Source organism: Balaenoptera acutorostrata, chromosome 19 (genome assembly GCF_949987535.1).
Source record: "Balaenoptera acutorostrata chromosome 19, mBalAcu1.1, whole genome shotgun sequence".
Lineage (NCBI taxonomy): Eukaryota > Metazoa > Chordata > Mammalia > Artiodactyla > Balaenopteridae > Balaenoptera > Balaenoptera acutorostrata.
In genome coordinates, this window is record NC_080082.1 from 50414491 (window position 1) to 50436890 (window position 22400).

General features: G+C 52.6%; 4 protein-coding genes across 6 annotated transcripts in view; 3 read left to right on the top strand and 1 right to left on the bottom strand.

Moving 5' to 3' along the window:
• WDR62 (WD repeat domain 62) overlaps positions 1-425 on the top strand; it is a 46062-nt gene extending 45637 nt beyond the window's left edge. For all 3 annotated transcript variants that reach the window (XM_007165183.2, XM_057533268.1, XM_057533269.1), the window contains one exon: positions 80-425. In XM_007165183.2, coding sequence (XP_007165245.2) covers positions 80-343 — 264 coding nt within the window. In that variant the 3' untranslated portion in view covers positions 344-425. The remainder of the gene's footprint in view (positions 1-79) is intronic.
• Positions 426-5743: 5318 nt separating this feature from the next.
• OVOL3 (ovo like zinc finger 3) lies at positions 5744-7725 on the top strand. Its single transcript, XM_028165255.2, has 4 exons — positions 5744-5837; positions 5912-5976; positions 6765-6966; positions 7478-7725. The coding sequence occupies exons 1-4, from the start codon at positions 5744-5746 to the stop codon at positions 7723-7725; spliced, it is 609 nt and encodes a 202-aa protein (XP_028021056.1).
• An 18-nt stretch (positions 7726-7743) lies between these two features.
• On the bottom strand, positions 7744-9188 carry POLR2I (RNA polymerase II subunit I). Its single transcript, XM_007165186.3, has 6 exons — positions 8894-9188; positions 8762-8816; positions 8396-8469; positions 8234-8308; positions 8075-8126; positions 7744-7843 (listed from the first exon to the last, which is right to left on the bottom strand). The coding sequence occupies exons 1-6, from the start codon at positions 8950-8952 to the stop codon at positions 7781-7783; spliced, it is 378 nt and encodes a 125-aa protein (XP_007165248.1). The 5' UTR covers positions 8953-9188; the 3' UTR covers positions 7744-7780.
• Positions 9189-9530: 342 nt separating this feature from the next.
• On the top strand, positions 9531-17704 carry TBCB (tubulin folding cofactor B). The gene is made up of 6 exons (XM_007165184.3): positions 9531-9742; positions 10120-10263; positions 13617-13713; positions 14464-14652; positions 17200-17272; positions 17428-17704. The coding sequence occupies exons 1-6, from the start codon at positions 9629-9631 to the stop codon at positions 17540-17542; spliced, it is 732 nt and encodes a 243-aa protein (XP_007165246.1). The 5' UTR covers positions 9531-9628; the 3' UTR covers positions 17543-17704.
• The last annotated feature ends 4696 nt before the right edge of the window (positions 17705-22400 follow it).

Below are 22400 nucleotides of genomic sequence, written 5' to 3' on the forward strand. Positions count from 1 at the left end.
AGGGTCAGGGGGAAGGACTGAGGGGCTCCCTGGCACTGCCTGGCCCAGGTGGCCCCTAACAGGATGGCGCCCCTTGCAGACGGTCTCCAGTGACGAGGTGAGCGCCGAGCAGCGGCAGGCACGGACTGAGCTGGCCTCCGCTTTCCTGTGGATCCACAGCCAGTTAGAGGCCAGCGGCTGGCTGGTTGGGACCGATGTGGCCCCAGCCCAGGCCCTGCCCAGCCCAGGCCCCCCCTCCCCACCTACACTGTGCCCCCTGGCCAGCCCAGATTTGCGTGCCCTGCTGGAACACTACTCAGAGCTGCTGGTGCAGGCCGTGCGGAGGAAGGCACGGGGGGACTGAGAGCCAGCACCCCCTCCACCGCAGCCCTGCTGCTTCTGAAGAAATATTTTACGCAAATAAACTGACAGCTTGGAGGAGTGGTTCCTGGTGCCTGTTCTGGCGCACCCACAAAGCCCCCTTCAGATGGATGCAGGGAGAGAGGGTAGAGAGCCCAGGGAACTCACAGATGCCCCAGTGCCAGGCCCTGTTCCAGGGCTCTGTCGTGGGGAACACAGGACCGTTGGGGAACTGCAGTAATGATGACCCCAGCACCTGGCTCCCACGTCACTTGTCCCCAGCCCACTGAGCTGCTGTGGAGTCACGTGTGGTCCTTGCCCAGTGGGGCCCAGCTGTACTCTAGGGAGGGGCCAGCCCTTCTTCCCTGCCCCCTACTGATGCGCAAGAACCCACTGGAGCCTCTGTGATCACCATGTCCCAGACCCGGGCCACCAGTTCACATACTGCCACAACACTGGCTTACAGCTCCTGGGCCAGGCCCATGCTGGATCCTGTGAGCTCCAGGCTTTTGTTCCCATTTGCAGCAGGGTAAAGTGAGGAAGGACAAATCCAGGGAGCATGCCCAGGCCACCCAGCAACTGGGACCAGTAATTCCTTTCCCAGCAAGACTGTGTCCAGCTTCAACATCCCGTGAGCTCCCAGCACTGGTACCAGCTTCCCTAGGCAGCAGGCATCTAGCCACGTGGCATGTCTGCTAAGAAGGACACTCTTGTGACCACAAAAGCCCTCACTGTCCCAAGTCTGTAAAAAGGAAGCCGGCAGGAGCAGGACCCTCCTAGAGCACAGTCGTACCATGCAGCCTGCTTGGCCTGAACCCCCACTTGCCTGTGAGTTCCTCCCTCCTCTGTTTGGTGATCACGGCCCACCAGAAACAGGCTCAGAGAGATCCAGTGCCTTGCCTCGGGTCCCATAGAGTTGAGAGTCAAATGAGGCTTGCCTAGTGGTAGAGCCAGACTTCAACGTGAGGACGTGGCTCTCTGTTGGCCCTGCAAACACTGAACCAATTATGCAGTTGTTGAAAAAAATCCTACCAGCCCCAAGGAATTGCTGGTCCCAGCTGCAGTCACTGCTCTACACGGTAGGGGTAGAGCGAGGAACAGGACAAGCAAAGCATCTGCCCTCGTGGCATTCACCTTCTAGAAAGTGAAACACGACAGAAATTAAAATAACTGTCTAACTGTAGGTAAACTGAGGGCATTCCCTGTGCTGGTTGCAGGCCTTTCTTAGGTGATGTTGGAGCTGAGGCTTGATAGAGGGCACAGGCCGTGTGGACACTCGGGCAAGTATCCAGGCAGACAAAGGCCAGTGCAAAGGCCCCATGGCAAGCTCAGATGTACATGAAAGGAATAGCAGTGAAGCCAGGAGGCTGGAATGGAGTGAGCTCAGGGTGAGGGTAGGAGAGGAGGTGGGAGGAAGAATGGGTCCCACTGGGCAGGGCCTTGTTGTTTCATGACATTTAAATCCAAGACACATTCACAATACAGTTTTTTTCCCCTAAATAAAATCCCTGATCTTGGTGTTTGGGAAGATGCCCAGTATTGTTTATTTCTCAAGGCTCCCTCTCCCTGCCCCGGCCCACTGACCACCCCTGCAGACTGGAGACCCACTTGCCCTGCCCCTGCCTGCCTCGGCCACAGGTGCCTAAGATCTCTGAGGCGATTGGTTTCCAGGCCCATGGACACCCAGGGGACCACCTTGAGCCTCGCTCCCTCATGGATTTTACCCCTCCTCCCACCCTGTATCATAGTTAAGTCTTCAACTCCAGGTAGCAAACACCTGGCTTAAGGGGCCCCAAGCTATAGAGACATTTGTTACTCTTGATTCTGTTCCTGCTCTATTTCACCCTCTGTGAGTCTGAGTTTCACTCTCCAGCTTAGGCCCTCACAGTGGCAACATGGCTGCCATAGCTCCCAGCAGTACACCTTCAACCACCCAGGAGCAAAGACACAAAGCAGGGCAGCCACCTGGATAGTGGGGAAAAAGTGCAAAGCCTTCTTAGATGCCTCCCCTTTCAGAGCAGTTGCAGGCAACAGGAATGGAGTTGGCTTTAATTTGCTTGGACCAGCCACCTCCCCTGTCTTGGGCCTGTTACTGTCGCAACAAAATTGGGTTCTCTCAGCACAAAAGGAAGGTGGGCTGGTAGAGAGGATCCAGTGTGTCTGCCAGTCTCCACCTCCTAATGCCAAGCTCTTCAGCCCTGGAAGGACCAGACTTTCTTCAGACAAACCGACTGGTTAAGAAACCACTGCTGATGAATGTGTGTGCATGCGACAGTGTTCCAGCAGGAAGAGGACAGCATGCTCACGTGGGATATTCGAAAGAGAGTTTAGCAGAGGGATCATTTGCAGAGAAGTGGACAGGGAACAGGGAAACCTCAGGGCCAGTGCATTACCCTAGACCGATAACAGAGGAGAGGTGTTACTCCCCACACAAGGCACAAGGGAGCAAAGTGGAACCCAGAAAAGCGAATCCTGGAGAGAGCTGCCCTGAGGGGAGTTGCATTCCTGGCAACCCCACAGGGAGGGAGTTGGGGGAACCCATCCCCCATCTTCTGCCGGGCTCCTCATTGTCTAAACCCCACTGGAAGCCAGAGGGCCCAGGAGCCCAAGTGATACTGACCACCCAGGTCAGCCTCCCAGGACACAGAGCAGGACAGAAAAGGGACTTGGGGGCAAGTAAAGATACCCAGCCCCAGGGTTTTTCCCTAATGTGTTTTCAGCAACAACTCAGAAACCAGTTGTTCCAAGAGACATGGTGTTGGGCATGGAGAACTGGGCACCTGAGACGAACAAAATGGCTCCCATAACCCGCTCACTGGCTTGTTCTTCAGCGCATCTGGCCCCAGTGCATCTGGGCCTACGTCAGTCAGGTCCTAGATACTGGGCTGCCGACCCAGGCCAGGCACACCAGTGACAGCTGCGTGAAGTCCAACAATTGGGAGATGGAGACACTTAAAATCCCACTTTACAGGGACATCCCTGGCAGGCCAGAGGTTGAGACTCTGCCCTTCCACTGCAGGGCGCACAGGTTCGATCCCTGGTCAGGGAACTAAGATCTCACAAGCCGTGCAGTGCAGCCAAAAAAAAAAAAAAAAAAAAAAAATCCCATTTTACATGGGGTGATTGAAACTCAGATGCTTGCCTAGCCACCCCACCCTTCAAGACTTTTGAGCAACTCGCATTTATGTCTGCTGCATGCCATGGCGATCCTCTCCCTGGGTGATCTACATGGATTTTCAACACAAACCATTGGTAGGAAGACTCATTAGTCCCATTTCCAGATGAAGAAACAGGCTCAGAATACAGCTACTATGGAGAACAGTATGGAGGTTCCTTAAAAAACTGAAAATAGAACTACCATACGACCCAGCAATCCCACTACTGGGCATATACCCTGAGAAAACCATAATTCAAAAAGAGTCATGTACCACAATGTTCATTGCAGCACTATTTACAATAGCCAGGACATGGAAGCAACCTAAGTGTCCATCAACAGATGAATGGATAAAGAAGATGCGGCACATATATACAATGGAATATTAGCCATAAAAAGAAACGAAATTGAGCTATTTGTAGTGAGGTGGATGGACCTAGAGTCTGTCATACATAGTGAAGTAAGTCAGAAAGAGAAAAAGAAATACAGTATGCTAACACATATATATGGAATCTAAGGGGGAAAAAAAAGTCATGAAGAACCTAGGGGCAAGACGGGAATAAAGACACAGACCTACTAGAGAATGGACTTGAGGATATGGGGAGGGGGAAGGGTAAGATGTGACAGGGTGAGAGAGTGGCATGGACATATATACACTACCAAATGTAAAATAGATAGCTAGTGGGAAGCAGCCGTATAGCACAGGGAGATCAGCTTGGTGCTTTGTGACCACCTAGAGGGGTGGGATAGGGAGGGTGGGAGGGAGGGAGACGCAAGAGGGAAGAGATATGGGAACATGTGTATATGTATAACTGATTCACTTTGTTATGAAGCAGAAATTAACACACCATTGTAAAGCAATTATATTCCAATAGAGATGTTAAAAAAAAAAAAGAAAGAAAGAAACAGGCTCAGCAAGACAAGATGTGACTTGCCCCAGGTCCTACAGAGATAAAGTGGCAAAGCTCTGGGCCAGCAGGCTTCCAGCCCTTCCTCTGTTGCTTCCGCAAATGAATTAGCAGGACTGACTCTCAGGAAATGTGAAGAAATGAATAAATATTGCTTCTTTCACCATCAAGCCTTTTATACACTGTTCCTCTGCCTGGAAAACCCTCCCTGTTTACCAGAAACCTCTTCTTCCTTCAAGGCTCACACCTAGGAAGTCATCCCTGAACCCTTAGACTGGATCAGGAGCCTCTTCTGGGTCCCCTGAGCCCCCTGGCTTTTCCCCACTGAAGCTTGGGCCACTCTGCCTGTGCTTCCGCCATCAGAGCCTTGGTCATGCTGGACTGTCACTGCTGTGTCTCCCCCACGGACATTTATGTCTTCATTTTCAGTGCTGAGCTAGGCCTGGCCTATAGTTGGAGCTCAGAAAATCATTGGGTGACTAAGTGAAAGTAACTGCATGGGGAATATTCAAAATCCTTAACCCCTGGCTAAGAAGCCAATGACCAATCTAGAACGGAGCCTAGCCAGAGTCCTGGGGTAAGGGTCCTGGGAGCCCCTGGCTGTGTCAGGTGACCCCTTATAGTTCCTGGACCGTAGGAGAGTGAGGGAGTTACTAGGAGCTGGACTAGTAACAAACCAGTATTGTGATACCCCGTACACTTGAACAGTGCTTCCGGCTGGACGTCAGCTCGGGGCATCTGCGGATCAGAGAGGTAGAGTTTCCTGCTTGAAGATGCACATGCTGGATCCTCACTTTGACCTTACCAATTGGACCCTGCTGTCTCTCCACCCTCTGGAGCAAGCAATCACAGTCAGCCCCTCCCCTGCTTCCTCGAACGGCTGCTGTGATTTGAATAACCAAGCAGGCTGTTGGAGGTCCGGTAGTGACTGATTTGCTTGACAAACAGACCCTCAGGTCCTTGGCCCTGCTGGTACTATGGAAAAACACTCAGCCCCACTGGGGTCTCTGTTTCCTCTCTCCACCCCCAAGAGCTGCTTAGGCTCCAGTCTTGCCCTTGCTTGACCTCCCTGGGGGCCCTAGTGCTTGTCTTCCCCTGGAGGCTGGAGAGTACCCTCAGGAACCGGGCAGAGGAGAAGGGGGAGGAATGGCAGGGCCCAAGGCAGAGGTAACTGGAGCCAGCTAAGTCTGCCCCCTGGGCCTGTCACAAAATTTGCATGGAGAGAATGAGACCTCTCCGTGGCTTCCCCCTCCCTTCCCACCTGGAATAGTCCTCCTGGGCCTGAGGTCTGACAGCAGGCGGAGGAAGCAGCCCTGTGTGTGGGGAGCTGTTCCCGGTGGTGATGCCCCGTGCCTTCCTGGTCAGGAGTCGGCGTCCACAGCCACCCGACTGGGGCCACCTGCCTGACCACCTCCGGGGAGATGCCTATGTCCCAGGTGGGCCCCTCACTGGGCCTAGAGGTGAGGGGCAGGGGAGACACAAAGCATCACCATCTGGCTTCTCTCCTCAGACTGCAGCAGCCTGGGAGGGCCACCGGCACACCAGTCTTCTGGCCTCGGGGACTCTTGGGCAGCGGTGAGTGTGCAGCTGGCCCACAAGACCCTGCTCAGTTTCACCCCTGCCCGCTCTCAGCCTCAAGAGAACCTGCCTGCCCCTTACCCCCTCATGCCACTCTGGCCTCAGGACCTTTCCACCCATTGTCCTCTCTGCTGGGAATGCCTTTTCTTTCTTAGTAGTGGGCTCATTGTTAGCCCCCATCCCAAGTACCCTTTCCCCAGCGTGGGCAGCCACAGGCCCTGCCCCCAGGGATTCTCTGCCCAGTGGGGCAGAAGAACAGGATTCAAGCCAGTAAGTGGATGGTGGTTTGCTTTATGTCAGAGAATCAGACAAGGCAACAGGAGCTGGATGGGGGATGGGGGAGGAGGTTTGGGGTCTCTCAGAAGGGATACTCAGCTGTGCGTGCAGTGGAAGAAGGAAAGCCCTAGGGAGGACTAAATGTGCTGGAGATTATTTCAGTTTTTATTGGGAGCCAGGACTGTTCTAGGCAATGTGTGTTTAGGAGTAAGACAAAAACTCACTCCTTCCTGAAGCTTATAATCTGGTGGGAGCTGCAGGTATAGATAATAAAATTAGGAAAAAAAGATATTATGTTGGAAGATGGCATGTACTATGGAGAAATAGAAAGCAAAGTAAGGGCGATGGGGGCAGGGTGGTCAGGGAAGGCCTTGGGGGGAGGGTGGCATGAGCACGCACAGACTGCAGTCTCCGGCCTTCCCAGACCTCCTTGGTTCCCAGTTCTAGGCACTCCATTTGGTCCAGTGGAGGGATGGGGTGGGGTCCTAACTCCCATGTCCCTCCCACAGCCCTCCCAGGGCACTCTGACTGCCACTCCTAGGGGCCCTGGGACGCTTGGCTGCCCGCTCTGCCCCAAGGCCTTCCCGTTGCAGCGCATGCTGACCCGGCACCTCAAGTGCCACAGCCCTGCCCGCCGCCATGTGTGCCACTGCTGTGGCAAGGGCTTTCACAACACCTTTGACCTCAAGCGCCACATGAGGACTCACACGGGTAAGCAGTGGCAGGGACTGGGAGGCGCTGCTGGGGGGAGATGGAACGAACTGGAGGGAGGTGCATGGGATGTGGAGTTTCTGTGCACTTGAGTTCCGTGCACAAGCGGGGCGTGTGTTACTGGGGCAGAGACTCAGCCCTCAGGAGGCTGGGAATACCATGCACCTCAGCTCCCAGCCAATGGGTGTCGGGGTGGTGCCAGGGTGGGGGCCTGCTGAGGGATACAAAGAGAAAACAAGTACTGGTTACAGGATTCAGGTCCCATATTGAAGGGTGCAAGGGAAAGCCTCCCTCCTTTTCCTCCAGGGGAAGGAACATCCTGGTGAGGAGGGTGGGGACACACAGCTCCCATGTTTGCACCGGGCGGAGGTAGCAGACGGTGGGAAGCAGGCCGAGGTCTGGCGAACTTGGAGTAGGAAAGGGGGAATGCTCACGGAGGGTGAGGTCAGGGGGTGCTGGTCTGGGGGCCATTGCCCTGCCTGTCCTCTCTCCCTCTGGCCCACCTGCGCAGGGATCCGGCCATTCCGCTGCGGAGCTTGTGGGAAAGCATTCACGCAGCGCTGCTCACTAGAATTGCATCTTGCCAACGTACACGGACAGCCGGCCAGCTACGCTTATCGTGAGCGCCGTGAGAAGTTACATGTGTGTGAGGACTGCGGCTTCACCAGCTCGAGGCCTGACGCCTACGTGCAGCACCGCGCCCTGCACTGCGCTGCTTCAGACTGGGAACCCCGTGTCCAACCCATGAGAGGGAAATAAACAGAGGAAAGGCACGCATAGAACACAGCATTTATTACACAAGAGGGAGAGTGGTTCACTCGGTCCAGCGGTGGCCGCAGTGTGGGGCCGTGCACACGTAATACAAGCGCATGGCATCCTGGCAGAAAGGATGCATGGTTAGGAAGGGTCTGGATCCACAGGGCAGGGTACAACACGAACCTCCATCCAGAGAAGCCTCACCCCAAAAGAACAGACTAGGGGGCTTTCCCCACTACTAAAGGTCCAGCTCGGGATGTCTAGAAGGGCACGATCTCCCCAATACTGGTATCCCCACCCCCGGGAAGGACCAGGCCCAGGTCACTCCGAAAGCCTTGCTCTCACCACTCACCTCGGCCCGGGCACTGTGTGACTGGAAGAACACCGCCTCCTTGTGGCCGCACCTGAGGGGACAGTCAGCCACTCAGAGCCTGCCATACCCTTCCCTCCTCACTTCTCCGTCTGGTGAGGATGAGCCACCTTCCCTCCCCAATACCAGCTGCGCCCTCACTTTTGGCAAGGGTGGTCTTCGGTCCGCGGCAACGTGGGGTCCTGGGACACGTCAGCGATGATCTGGGTCAGTTCGCTGAGGGAATAGAGGGTGAATAAGTATGCTTAGACCGGGCCTCCCAAGGCAACAACCCCGTCCCCGAGCTCGGGCCCTGCCACTCACTCCACTTCGTGCGTGATTTTGTTGACGTAGATGCAGCTGTTGTCGGCTTCCTGCTGGTAATCACAATTCCGGCACTGAGAGAGGGCGAGAGTGGCGGGAAGGGGGTCACAAAGAGATCCCCGATGGGACTGGGAGGGCATGGTCTTCCCCCGAGGGGATGACTAGGGGATGGAGTCTTGAGATTGGGATCATTGGGTGTAATCGAGAATCACCTCGCGGAGGAGCAAGGCGAGAAAGTCGGGTTCACTAGGGGGACAGTTGGGAGGCTAGACCAGGACGGGGAGGCACTGGGAGTAGGGCCGGGCCACGTTGGGAACCTGTGGGCCGGTCACGGAACACCGGGGCGCCCGGCTGGCTCGCGCTCACCGCGTACAGCAGAATGCGGTTCTCCTTGTCCTCCTTGGGGTAAAGCATGTTGTTACTGTGGGGAGGGGGAGGTCAGAGGTCAGTACTGGGGCCACTACTTGCTCCCCTTCCACAGTGCTGGCCGGGTCTCACCATTCTTGACAGAATCGAATACCCACGAAGCCCGGCTCGTAGGTCCCATCGGGTTCCATGGCGACTCACTGCCCGCCTAGCCTTCAGCGCTTGCTCCGCCGCGCGACAGGTCGCGGGAAGGGTCAGATCTCTTAGCTTCGCCAGAAGAGGGGAGGAGCTGTGCACATGTAATGGCTCCCAGCGGCTTTGTGCTCGCTGATGTGAGCTGAGGTTTGATTAATTACTTGCTTCAATCTTTTGATATCCTAGAATATGGCTTCCAACTTCTGGGCCTTTCTTCCCCAGTTTACAGAATAGTGTGGTACGAGAACCGGGAAAAATGATGCGTCACGTAACCCGCAAAGTGCTGAGTGTAAATGGAGAGGCCTCGGCCCTTTGCAGGTTGAAGCCCAGTGCACATGCGCGAGTTTACCCTTCGCGGACAGGGGTAGCTCTTGCCAGTCCTTCCTCTAGGCTTCAGCCTTCGCCCGCCAGGCCGTTTCCCGTGACGCTATTGGAAGAACTGTGCACCGTGGAAGACTTCTCAGGATTGGCTGGGCCTACCCAGGACTTCTTCCTGGCGGCGGCGAAGAGACGCAGCGATTGGCGGACCCCCCCCCCCCCCGGGCGGGAGGGCGTGGATTGGCCAGGTCCGGGAGCAGGGGGAGGGGCTGATATCCCAGAAGCGGCGGCGGCGGCTGCGGAGCTGGTGTGAGGAGGCCGAGTGGGTTGCGGGCCCCCGCAGGGCGCGGCGAGATGGAGGTGACGGGGTTGTCGGCGCCTACAGTGAACGTTTTCATCAGCAGCTCTCTCAACACCTTTCGCTCCCAGAAGCGGTACAGTCGCAGCCTCACCATAGCTGAGTTCAAGGTGTGGCCGTGGGGGCGGGGTCCGGAGGGGCGGGGCCAAGAAGAAATGGAGGGTCTTCCCCAGCGCAGGGAAGGGGCCAGAGATAAGACGAGGTTGCAGAGGTTCGGGACTGGACCTCAGCGGGGCGGGGCCACAGGGAACCTGAGGTTCCAGAGAATGGGTGCGGGGCCAGAGAAAATCAGAGGTTGCAGGGAGTGGGGGCAAGACCAGAGGAGGTGGGGCCAGGGATAACCAGGTGGGTCCTAAATGGTAGGTCTCTTGGAGGAGCGAGGAAGGGGTGATGGTTATTGATACAAAGGGCGGAGTCTCAGGGCAGAGAGTGGGGCCACTGACAGCCTTGCACCTCGTCCCCGCCTCCCCATCTTGTATCCTCACAGTGTAAACTACAGCTGGTTGTGGGCAGCCCTGCTTCTTGCATGGAATTGGAGCTGTATGGACCTGACGACAAGTTCTACAGCAAGCTGGATCAGGAGGATGCACTGCTGGGCTCTTACCCCGTAGATGACGGCTGTCGCATCCATGTGAGGCCTCCCTACCTGGGATCCCTTCCGTCCATTCATTTATTTATTCAATAGATGCTTGCTGTGCTTTGCGCTGTGTGATAACCAAAATAGGCCCTAACCGCATGGAGCTCCCAGTCCAGCAGGGAGAGAGACAGACCCATCACCAGACACTGGCAGCCAGATTGGTCTGGACTGGGCTGAGAAAAGCCTAGGGGACTGGAGGCATCCAGAAGAGGTGCCTGACCCCACCTCGGGGTATCATAAGGGACTTCCTGAAGTTAGGGATGCCTGAGTTGAGATCTGAAGGATGACCTAAGAGAAGAGGTGGGAGGGGCATGCCAGGCAGAGGGAACAGAGTGTGAGTTGGGTCAGGGTGAGCAAAGAGGCTCACATGTTGGGAGAAGCCAGAACACAGAGGACCTCTGCATGCATCAGCTCACATCATCCTCTCTGTCCTCAGTCTTCCCCGCCCCGCCAAAACTCTGCAGACATCCTAGCATCCCAGGTGAACTTTGCATGTGCTATTCTCTGTGCCTGAATGGTTCTTTTTTCTATGCCCACATGGCTCACTCCTTTCTTCCAGTCTTTACTTAAATGTCACCTTCCGGGTGTGAGGGCTTCATTGCCCTCAGTGTAAAATTTAAACCTCCTCCCTTTCCCACTTTCTTTGATTTTTGTCCTTCTCACTAATCACCTGTGGCATACTATGGATTTTTCTCCAATACCTGGAACAGTGCCTGGCACAGAGAGGATGCTCGGTGAAACATTGTTGAATGATGAGTTGAATGTATAAAATAATACTTGGAAAATGACGTAATTAGCCCTATTTTGCAGAAGAGAAAACTTAGTTTCAGTACGGAATTTACTTTCCTGAGGAGAAAAATAGCTAGAATTTTTACCTCAATCTGCATGGCTCCAGAAGTTAGTGTACCCAGAGAACTAGGTCTTTTTTGTTTCTTTCAGTTATTCATAACTGTTCATTGAGCATCCACATTATGCCAGGGATATAGCTGTGAATCAAGTCTGAGAAGGTCTGTGTTTTAGCTCTGTCCAGTGAGTGCAGTAGGCGTTAGCTAAATATTCACAGGAACAAATGTAAAGGGTTGGTGAGATGAGGGCCATGCAGGAGGAGATCACAGAGCTGGGAGATCCTATACTGGGGAGCCTGACGCATCAATGAGATCCAGGAGGACTTCCTGGAGGAGGTGCTGCTGAACAGAGACCTGAAGTTAACTGAAGAAGGGGAAGGCGTGCTCCAGGAGGAGGGCACAGCATGTGCAAACACTCTGAGGTGGGAGGGAGCAGAGTGGGGTACAGGGGCTGAAGAGTGACCTGTCCTGTTTTGGTGGGAAGTGGAAGCCAGGGGAGGACTCTGAGCCAGGAGAGTCCTGGTCTGACTCAGGTGTTCACAGGCTCCCTCTGACTGCGTGTGGGGAACAGACTGTGGAGGACAGAGGAGTAGGAAAACCAAGGAGGAGGCTGCTTCCATAGTCCAGTTGAGGTGATGGGTCCTGGACCATTGTGGGAGCAGGTCGGGACTGTGCTGAGCCCATAGGACTGACTTTGGACTGACCTGGGCAGTCTCAGCATTGGGATGCTGGTGGGTCAGGCAGGGCAGTGGCGTCCTCAAACAGGAGGGTTTCACACATGGATTCAGGTATAGACAGGCTGCTGACTTCTGAGGCCATACAAGGAAAGTTTCCCAGAGGTGGAGCCTCTGGAGAATTTGTATTTTTTCTAAAATTCTTTTTCTGTTTATAAATATCACCCATATTTCTTTTTTTCTCTTTTTTTAAAATTTATTTATTTATTTTTGGCTGTGTTGGGTCTTCGTTGCTGCATGCGGCTTTCTCTAGTTATGGCGAGCGGGGGCTACTCTTCGTTGCAGTGCGCAGGCTTATTGTGGTGGTTTCTCTTGTTGCAGAGCACAGGCTCTAGGTGTGTGGGCTTCAGTAGTTGTGGCTCGCGCGCTCTAGAGCACAGGCTCAGTAGTTGTGGCGCACAGGCTTAGTTGCTCTGCGGCATGTGGGATCTTCCCGGACCAGGGCTCAAACCCGTGTCCCCTGCATTGGCAGGCGGATTCTTAACCACTGTGCCACCAGGGAAGCCCTCACCCATATTTCTTGCAGCAATGAATGACAGCAATCTCAAACTTAGAAAAACCCCTGATATAGAAAGTGGAAATTCTTAGTGATCGTTAGCCAGAGATAAGGGCCATTTCTATTTTGCCCAGTGGCTCAGGCCAAACACTTTAGGGTGTTCCTCACCCCTGTCTTTCCCTCACACCCACATCTAATCTGTCCACAGATCCATGGGCTCCACCCACAAAAATCTATCCAGAATCCAGATTCTCCCTCACTGCCCCTACCCTGGCCCAGCCTCCATCCTCTCCCTCCTGGACCATCACACAAGCCGTCTCCCTGCTCCCATCCCTGTGCCCCTCCGTCTGCTTCCCACACTCAGCTGAGGGAGCGTGTAAACACCTGTGTCAGATCAGAGCCCTCCTGGCTGATCCCTTCCCTGGCTGCATCTCATTCTAGGTAAAAGCCAAAGTCTCCAGTGATCTGTTGTGTCTCCCACTCTCCCCCTGGCTCACTCCACTGCCGCCGTGCTGGCCCTGCTGTTTCTCAAAGGGGCTAAAGACATTTCTACATCTGGGACTTTGTGCTTGTTCCTTCAGGCCTGTCTCAGACATCCCCTCCTTCCAGAAGCCTCTTTGTTGTATTTGTCTGCATAGAACCTTGTCGTCATCTGGTGTTTAACACCCATCTCTGTGCATTTGTTTCTGGTTGGCCTCCCAGCAGAATGAGCACTCCTTGAGGGCAGGGATTGATCTATTTTTGTACCGTGTCCCTAGTACCCAGCACGGGGCCCAGCTGGGTGCCTTGGAGGAGCTGAGCAGGCGATGAGTGAGTAAATGTTGGGGGTGGTACAGGAAGAGATGCACCAGGATCTGGAAGTTGGGGTCAGCCTAGGAGGGTCCCAGAGGTCCAGAGAGGATAGACACACTGCCCAGAGGGTTCATGAGCAAGGCCTGAGTTCTGCCCTTCGGTTCCAGTGTCCTGGGGCCATCAGTGATGTGGATGCCAGTATGTAGGGGTCATCTGGAAGCAGATGCAGCCTCCAGGGCCTTGGATGGGTGGTGGAGAGGGAGATGGCCGTTGTAGACACCTGCTCTCACCCCTTCGGCTGGGCTCCGGGCCGGCGAGAAGGCTGGAGTAAAGGTGAGGGTAGAGGAATGTGGTTTTTCCGAGACAGGAGAGACTTAAATCTACGGAATGCTCCAACGTGCAGCCACACTCGACCCCCCGCAGCATCCCAGGCCTCCCTGCCCAGACCCTGATCCCCTGACCTCCCTCCCCTCACTGCAGGTCATTGACCACAGCGGTGCCCGTCTTGGGGAGTATGAGGACATGTCCAAGGTGGAGAAATACGAGCTCTCACAAGAAGCCTACGACCAGAGGCAAAGTACGGGGTGCACAAGGAGGGGGTGGGGGCCCGTGGGGGCTAGGGGAGGCGGTGGGGAGCAGACAGGATAGATGGGGACACTGAGGGCGAGTCGGTGGTGTGGGCAGTGGGGCAGGCAAGCGTGGGGGAGTCGAGGGGGTGGGGTGAGGTTGGCGTGGGGACAGACAGCTCATGGGAGAACAGTCGGGTGGACGGTCATGAGGTGTGAATGGAGGCTGGGGGGTGTGGCCGATTGTGGGCAGGCAGACAGGGCCATGAGAAAGTAGAGGGGGCCTGAGAGGAAGGTCTGGGGTGTCTATGTGTATGTGGGGTCAGATGGGGGGGCGGTCAGGGTCACACTGGGGCACGGTGTAGGGGGCAGAGCATGGTAGAATATGTGGAACCAACAGGACAGTGAGGTGCAGGCATGTGAGGACAGATGAGAATATGTGGTGGGGAAGATGAAGGTTTCCGGGCCTGGGTGGAGGCAAGCGTGATACTGAAGGGACGGGAGGATGGGGAACCGCAAAAGACTGCAGGCAGGCACCTTCCCTTTAGTTTTGGGATTGTGGGGAGGCCAAGGGGTCCTGGGGAGAGGCCAGGGCTGTGGTGGGAGACTTGGGGGGTTTGGGTGACAGTCCTTCAACACCCAGCACGGAAGGGTTTCCTTCGGAGTGTTGGCCCCGTGAGGGTGGCAGATTATCTCATTAGGCCAGAGGTCGACCCAGGTGGTCTCCCATGTCTGACCCTCACCCCCTACCCCACCCACAGACTCAGTCCGCTCCTTCCTGAAGCGCAACAAGCTAGGTCGATACAGTGAAGAAGAGCGGGCACAGCAGGAGGCCGAGAGTTCCCAGCGCCTTACCGAGGAGGCCCAGGCCGGTACCATCCCCGTGGGCAGCCGCTGTGAGGTGCAGGCGCCTGGGCAGCCCCCTCGCCGGGGCACCGTCATGTATGTAGGTGCGTGGCTCACCGAGGCCTCGTGTCCTGCCTTGAGGTGGGCAGTGCTGGGGACCCAGCCCTCAAGGGGATCTAGTCCAGGAAGGGAGATGGACCCAGGGGCTAACTGTGACAGCCTGGTATGTTCACGGCAGGGAAGTGGGAAGCAGAGGCCATATGACCTGAGTTGTGATGGAGGAAGTGGAGGCCAGAGGGATCAATTCTGAGGTGGAAGCCTGGGGCACAGTGGTCAGAGCTGAGATGGGGAGACAGGCAGAATTGTTAGGCCTGTGATGGGGGAAGCACAGACCGAAGTGATCAGGGCACGCCCGGGCCATGGGCAAGGCTGGACTGTGCTGGGCCTCGGAGACAGGAGGGAGCAGTGTGGGGGTTTTTTGGGTTTTTTAATGACAGTTTTATTGAGATATAACTTATATACCATAAAATTCACCCATTTAGGGAACTCCCTGGCGGTCCAGTGGTTAGGACTCCACACTATCACTGCCAAGGGCCCACATTCAATCCCTGGTTGGGGAACTAAGATCCCGCTAGCTGCGCCACGCAGCCAGAAACAAAAATCACCCATTTAAAGAGTATCATTCATTAGCTTTTAGTTCACGGGAATCGTGCAACCATCACCACAGTCGGTTTTACATTTTCATCACCCTAAAAGGAAACCCTGTAACCATTAGCAGCTACTCCCCATTTCTGAAACCCCAGCGCCCCCAGTCCACATAGCTGGCTACTAATCTATGTTATGTCTCTGTAGATTTGCCTATTCTGGAAGTTTCATATAAATGGAATCATATAATATATGGTCTTTTGAGACTAGCTTCTTTCACTAGAACCATAATTTCAAGGATCATCCATGTTGTAGTATGTGGCAGTATTTCATTTCTTTTTATTACCAAATAATATTGCATTGTATGCAACACCACATTTTATTTATTCATTCATCAGTTGAAGAACATTTGGGTCCTTCCCACTTTTTGGCTATTACAAATAACGTTGCTGTGAGTATCCTTGTTTAAGTTTTTGTGTGGACATGTGTTTTCATTTCTTTGTACCTAGGAGTGGAATTGCTGGGTCACAGAGTAACTGTTTAACTTTTTGAGGAACTGCCACACTGTTTCCACAATGGCTGCACCATTTTACGTTCCCACCAGCAATGTATGAGGGCTCCAATTAATCCACGTCCTCATCAGCACTTACTATTATGTATCTTTTTGATTATAATCATTGTAGTGGGTATGAAGTGGTAGAGCATTACGGTTTTGATTTGCATTTCTGTGATGGCTAATGATACTGAGCCTCTTTTTAGGTGCTTAACATCCATTTGCATATCTTCTTTAGAGAGATGGCTTATTCAGATCTTTTGCCCATTTTTTAATTGGGCGGTTTGTCTTTTTGTTGTTGAGTGGTGTGTTAGGGCTGCCATATCAAAGTACCACACACCAGGTGGCTTAAAAAACAGAAATTTGTTTCTCACAGTTCTGGAAGCGGGAAGTCTAAGATTAAGGCTTTGGCAGGTTTGATTTCTTCTTAGGCCTCTCTCCTTGGCTTGCAGATGGCCACCCTCTCTGTGTGTCCTCACATTGTCTTTCCTGTGTGGGCTAGCACATCCCTGGAGTCTTTGTCCAGATAACCTCTTATGAGGATGTCAGTCAGCCTGGATTAGATCCCACCCTAACGGCCTTATTTTAACTTAGTTATCTCTTTAAAGGCCCTGTCTCCAAATACAGTCACATTCTCAGCTACTGGGGGTTAGGGCTTCAACATGTGAACTTGGCGGGGACACAGTACAGCCCATAACAAGTTGTAAGAGTCCTTTATATACTCTTGATACAATTCCCTTATCAAATATATGATCTGCAAATATTTTCTCCCATTCTGTGGGTTGGTTGTCTTTTTACAGTCTTGATAGTGTCCTTTGAAGCACAAACATTTTTGATTTTTATGAAGTCCAATTTTTTTTTCTTTTTTTGCTTATACATGTGGCATTATATGTAAGAGATCAATGCCTAATAGAAGGTCACAAAGATTTAAACCTGTGTTTTCTTCTAAGGGTTTTATAGTGTTACATATTACATTTAGGTCTCTGACCCATTTTGAGTTAATTTTTGGTTATGGTGTGAGGTAGGAGTCCAACTTCATTCTCTTGCATGTGGATATCTAGTTGACCCAATACGATTTGTTGGAAAGACTGTTCTCTTCTCATTGAACTGTCTTGGCACCCTTGTCAGAAATCATTTGGCCATAAGCAGTATGGGTTTTATGCTGACTGGGATGGGCAGCTTTTGAGGAATTTGGGACAAGGCAGTGGTGCTGTTTCCCTTCGATTTTTACAGAGCGCCCTTTGACTAGGGGTGTTGAGTGAATAGGGGGTCAGGGTAGGAACAGGGAGACGAGTGAAGGGGGCTACCATATTGATGTGGGCAAGAGATGGTGGTTGTCCTGGGTGGTAGCAAGGAGTGGTTTTTGCCAGGACAGGCTTTACACTCAGTGGGCAGGTGCGAATCTGGAGTGAGCTGCTTAAGGAGGTTTCATTGGGATTTCTCCCCTGGGCAGGACTTACAGATTTCAAGCCTGGCTACTGGATCGGTGTCCGCTATGATGAGCCGCTAGGGAAAAACGATGGCAGGTAGAGATCCCCACTGTAGTGTCTGTGTGTGTGCCTGTGTGTGCGTATGTGTGCATTTATGTGTAAGTGCATGCATGTACTACTGGGGGAGCCCAGCCATGCTAGCATCTGGAGTAGGAGCCCTCTGACACTGCCTTCCCCATCATGCCCTGCAGTGTGAATGGGAAACGCTACTTTGAATGCCAGGCCAAGTACGGCGCCTTCGTCAAGCCATCCGTTGTGACAGTGGGAGACTTCCCCGAGGAGGACTACGGTTTGGACGAGATGTGATGCCCAAGGAAGGGCACCCCCCCTGCTCCAGCTAACTCACCTACTTATTGCCCTTCCCTGTGTGTGTCCATGGCCCTCTCCCCACGACCCCGTTTTTATTTTATTCACTTGACCCTCGCCATTGACTTTTGAGACACATGTATTAAATTTGCCGGAAACCTGGGAAGTGTTTGGAAGACTCAGTGATTATAGGGGGGGCTGGGGACAGCTGGGTAGGTGAGGGGAGGGAGAGGGGATACCCCATGTTTTTAAGGAATATGTATATACAACTCAAAACTTGTTCCTATTTCATTGGCCAGAATTCTGTCTCATGGCCACTTGTAGTTGCAAAGGTGGCTGGGAAATGTAGTTTTTATACTGGGTGGCCATTTCCTAGCCAAATATCAGACGTTCCTGTGCTACAGAAGCTGGGGAAAAGGGATATTGGGGTCAACAAGTAGTTCTACCACTGTCCCTTTAGGTGGGGGACCTGTTCACTTAATATTTAAAAGAAGAAAGACATTTCAAGTCTTTAGAAGTAGCATGAGGCCCCTCACAGCATTGTAGAGCTGGGCAAAGAGGTCTGTGCCCTCAGGTATGTGACGTGTGCATGCAGCCCAGGCATTCTAGGGAGCCTGTTCCACCATGTGTATGTCTGCATGTGCAGTAACCCCTCATTAGCTCCTTGAAGGGATTCCTGATGGAATGACTATTCGGGAGATTCTACTTAATTGTTAAAATTACTTTATTATAGCTTCTGGAGAAGAAGTTGGCTCTGGTGGGAGCAACCGCAGTACAGAATAAGGTTGAAATGCTTGAGAGCTGAAGGGATCCTTGGGGAAGCTGCTCACATGCACATACAGCCTGATGCATACATCCTCTCATGCCCACTGTAAGGTACATGGACCCACTCAGATACACAGAACATTCACACACCTGGACTCACACTCAAACGCTGGAGACACGCCCAAAACACAGACACTAGAGGTCACATGTGCAGAAATAGTCAGTGCACAGAGATTCTGTCCCCCACACACAGGGGAGTCACACACAGGATACACTCAGATTCACATCAAACACTCATCTAGGATAGACATACACCTACACACACACACACACACACACACACATCAATGAAGTTGTCAATCTACAAAACAAAACTGGTTACTTTATAAAAGGGCTCCAAGGCTTAGATCCCTTTCACATGAGGGAGTTGTCAGAGTGAGGAGCATTAGAGGGGGTGTCCCCAAATTCTCAACCACAATCTACCAACCTTAGTTCAGCCAGAGCTCAGCAGAATTAGCTGAGCATTGAGGACCTGAGGCTCACTTTAAGATCAGGCCCAGTGTGCACCCCCATGTGATGAGGCCAAAGAATAGGGGCAGGAAGACAATCACGTGCCCTCCTGGACACAGTGATCACCCAAAATCATACCTCCGAGCTCCAAGCAAGGGTCACAGCATCAGTGTATATGAGGATCTGTCAAACTGCAGTGGAAGATCTAAGCACAGACTTCCAGGGTGTGCTTTAATGCCTTCCAGCTGTCAGCGTGGAAGAAGCTGTCCCCATCAGAACATGGGGAAACATTAAAATTTTTGATGACAATGGAAGGGATCATGCTGGTAATTTCTAATTAGGAAACCTACACTTGCTGTGTGAAAGTCAACCACAGTTAGGGATTGGGGAGACACATTTTACAGAATGACCTGGTGCTTAAGCTTTAAGCGGTCCAGAAGGGAAGGGGGACAGTGGTCAATGTGTTAAGGCAATACCAGCTGCTGTAACAAATATCCGCCTACACACACAGTCCAGTGCAGAGTTTCTGGTTGATTGACAGCAATCTCTATGATTCACACACCCAGACTCCATACTGGGGCTCCATCATCTCCATGTGCTTGGAATTATCTGCTTCCAGGTGGCAAATAGGAGAAGACAGTGTGGGGACGTTTCACCATTTTCTTTAAAAACATGTTCTACGTGTTCCATTTCTGCTCATATTGTATTGGTGAGAACGTGTCAGTCATGCAGCCACCCTAGATGCAGAGCGGGCTTTGGAACATACTCCTGGGCTGAGCAGCTCCCTCCCAGCCACTACTATGAAAATGGACTGTGGGTTTTGGCGGCTCCAGCATTGACCACCCTTTACCAGGTCCCCAGATCCATAACCTCAGGGGAAGCGGCAGGAAAGGGCTATGGGACCCACCAGGCCCATTAAATCCTCCTGTCCCCCAACCAACTGCCCATGCCTGACCTGCACCATCCACCACCCTGCCCTTAATCCTCAGGTCAATGCAGATGGAAGACAGTGAATGTCCAGCACTCTTTCCCCACATGTTTTGAGCCCTCCCCATCCCCACTGTATGTCAGGCTTGATGCTGGAAACACACTCATGAAATGAACACAGTACTGGCTTGGGAGTTGAAGGCAGACAAACAGGTAATTAATTACCAAACATTTCCTCTTTTTTTTCTTTTTCTTTTTGACTGTGATATTTCATTATGAATAAGGTTGCTGGCAGTAGGGGAAGGGAGAATAAAATCACTACATCTGCCAGGTGGTGCTGGTAGGAGGGAAGGGATGGGATGGAGGAGATTCGAATAGGAGTCATGTGAACAAAAGGGGACTGGGCTTTGTAGGCTTGAAGTAATCCCTTCCGTGATTCATGCTGATCAGAAACGATCCCAGTGCTAAATTTAGGCTGAACACAACCTTTGTCCTGGAACTGAGCTGAATTGCTAACTCAATATGCTAATGGCCCACTTGAGTTCAATCGTGTACCAGTTACAAACTTGGGATAATTCAGTAGGTTAACAGGTGGTGCAACCTTAGTGAGGAAGAGCCAGACAGCCTAGGTTCAAACCCCAGCTGTGTCACCAGCTGGGCACTGGACAAGTCCTTCTCCCTGGGTTTCAGCCTCATTTCTTAATTGAGGCCGATAATAGTACCTACCAAACGATTCTGTGAGCATTAAATGAGCTAGTACATGTAAAGCACTTAAATTCAGAGCCTGGCACGCAGGTAAGTGCTGTATAAGCTATAGGAATAAAAATGCCTATATACAGTCAACAGTTACAATGCTGGCTTCATTTAATCCTCACAGCGGGTCCTGTCCCCAATTTCTTCACCGTTTTCACCTCCCCACCCCATCTTTCCTGGCCCAATTCTGGGGCCACCCTCCCCGAGAGCGGTTCCCAGGACGGCACCCGCCTCCCAACTCCATGCAGCCTCAGCAACCCTAGCCTCTGCACTGTCCCAGGCTCGGGCAATAACCTCTCAGTCGCCACGTGGAGGCAGCAGCGCACTGCTCCGCGCACCGTGCGCGCGGCGCATTGTGGGATGCGTAGTCTCGCTGGCGTTGACAGGTGTCTCCCAACCTAACAGGCAAACTACATTTCCCAGAAAAGCATGCGACACCCTCGGTCTAACCTTGTTCAAGTCTGGAAGCGGAGGTTTTGCTCCCGCCCTGCGGCGCGGGGAATTGTGGAGTTTGGCTCCCTCGCGGAGGATGGGGCTGCGCAGGTGCAGGAGGCCTGCCGAACCCGCCGTGGTTTAATCAGAGAGTGAGAACCAATGTCCTGGCGGGGGCGCCAGAGCTGACTTTCCGGCTGCAGTAGAAGAACCGAGGTGACCTGTTTTCTTGGCTGGCGCTTTCTTCCCTCCCTCCCGCTTTCCTGCATCTCCACCGGTCACTCTCCAGGGTCCCGGTTAACTCTCAAGCTGGGTCATGGCGCGCCCATCTTAAAGGAAAAAATATCCCTTTTCCCCTCTTACCTGTCACCCAACTTCAGTAATTGTCAGCATTTGGCCAATCGTGTTCAGTTTTTCTGACCTCCCCCTATTTCTCCCGTCATTAAATCTCAGACAACAGGGACTTCCCTGGTGGTCCAGCGGGTAAGACTCCGCTTCCAGTACAGTGGGTCCGGGTTCGATCCCTGGTTGGGGAGCTAGGTCCCGTAAGCATGCCATAATGAGAAGATCCCGCATGCGGCAACCGTGACCCAGTGCAGCCTAAATAAATAATTAATTAATTAAAAAAAAATCTCAGGCAACATATCATCTCATCCAGAAATGTGTTTCTATATGTATCTCTAAAAGGTGTGAGGTCTTCAACACACCTAATTGCAATAATTCTTTAATATGATTTAATATACGGTCAGTGTTATATTATTATATATGAAACAAAGTCCCCATTTGTTTCATAACTGTCTTTTTACTGTTGGCTTGTTCAAATCAGAATCCAAGTAGGTTTCAGGCAATGCATTTGGCTGATAGAGCTCTAAGTCTTCTATTCTACAACTTCCCTGTGGGATCTCCCACTGTCTGATTTGGCTGATTGTACCCCCCTGTTGTCCTTTAATATATTCCTCTATCCCTGTGTATTCTACAAACTTGTAGATCCAAAAACTGGGTCAGATCCAGGTTCGATTTTAGGATAAATATACTTCATGGGTGGTGTTGAGTTTTTCCATCAGGAGGCACATACCATCAGGTTCTCTCTCTTTTTGTGATGTTAAGATCCAATGTTGGATTCTTGTGTTGTCGGCCTGATCCATCCCTTATAAAACCACAGCCAGACTTCAGGAAAGAGGTGTCTACATGGTCCTTCCTGTAACCCTCTCCTAACTCCACAAGAACTAAACTCTTTCTATTGCTAAAGCCCTTCCTTGGGACTTCCCTGATGGTGCAGTGGTTAAGAATCCGCCTGGCAATGCAGGGGACACGGGTTTGAGCCCTGATCTGGGAAGATTCCACATTCCGCGGAGCAACTAAGCCATGCGCCACAGCTACTGAGCGCACATGCCACAACTACTGAAACCCGCGTTCCTTGGAGCCCATGCTCCACAACAAGAGAAGCCACCGCAATGAGAAGCCTGCACAC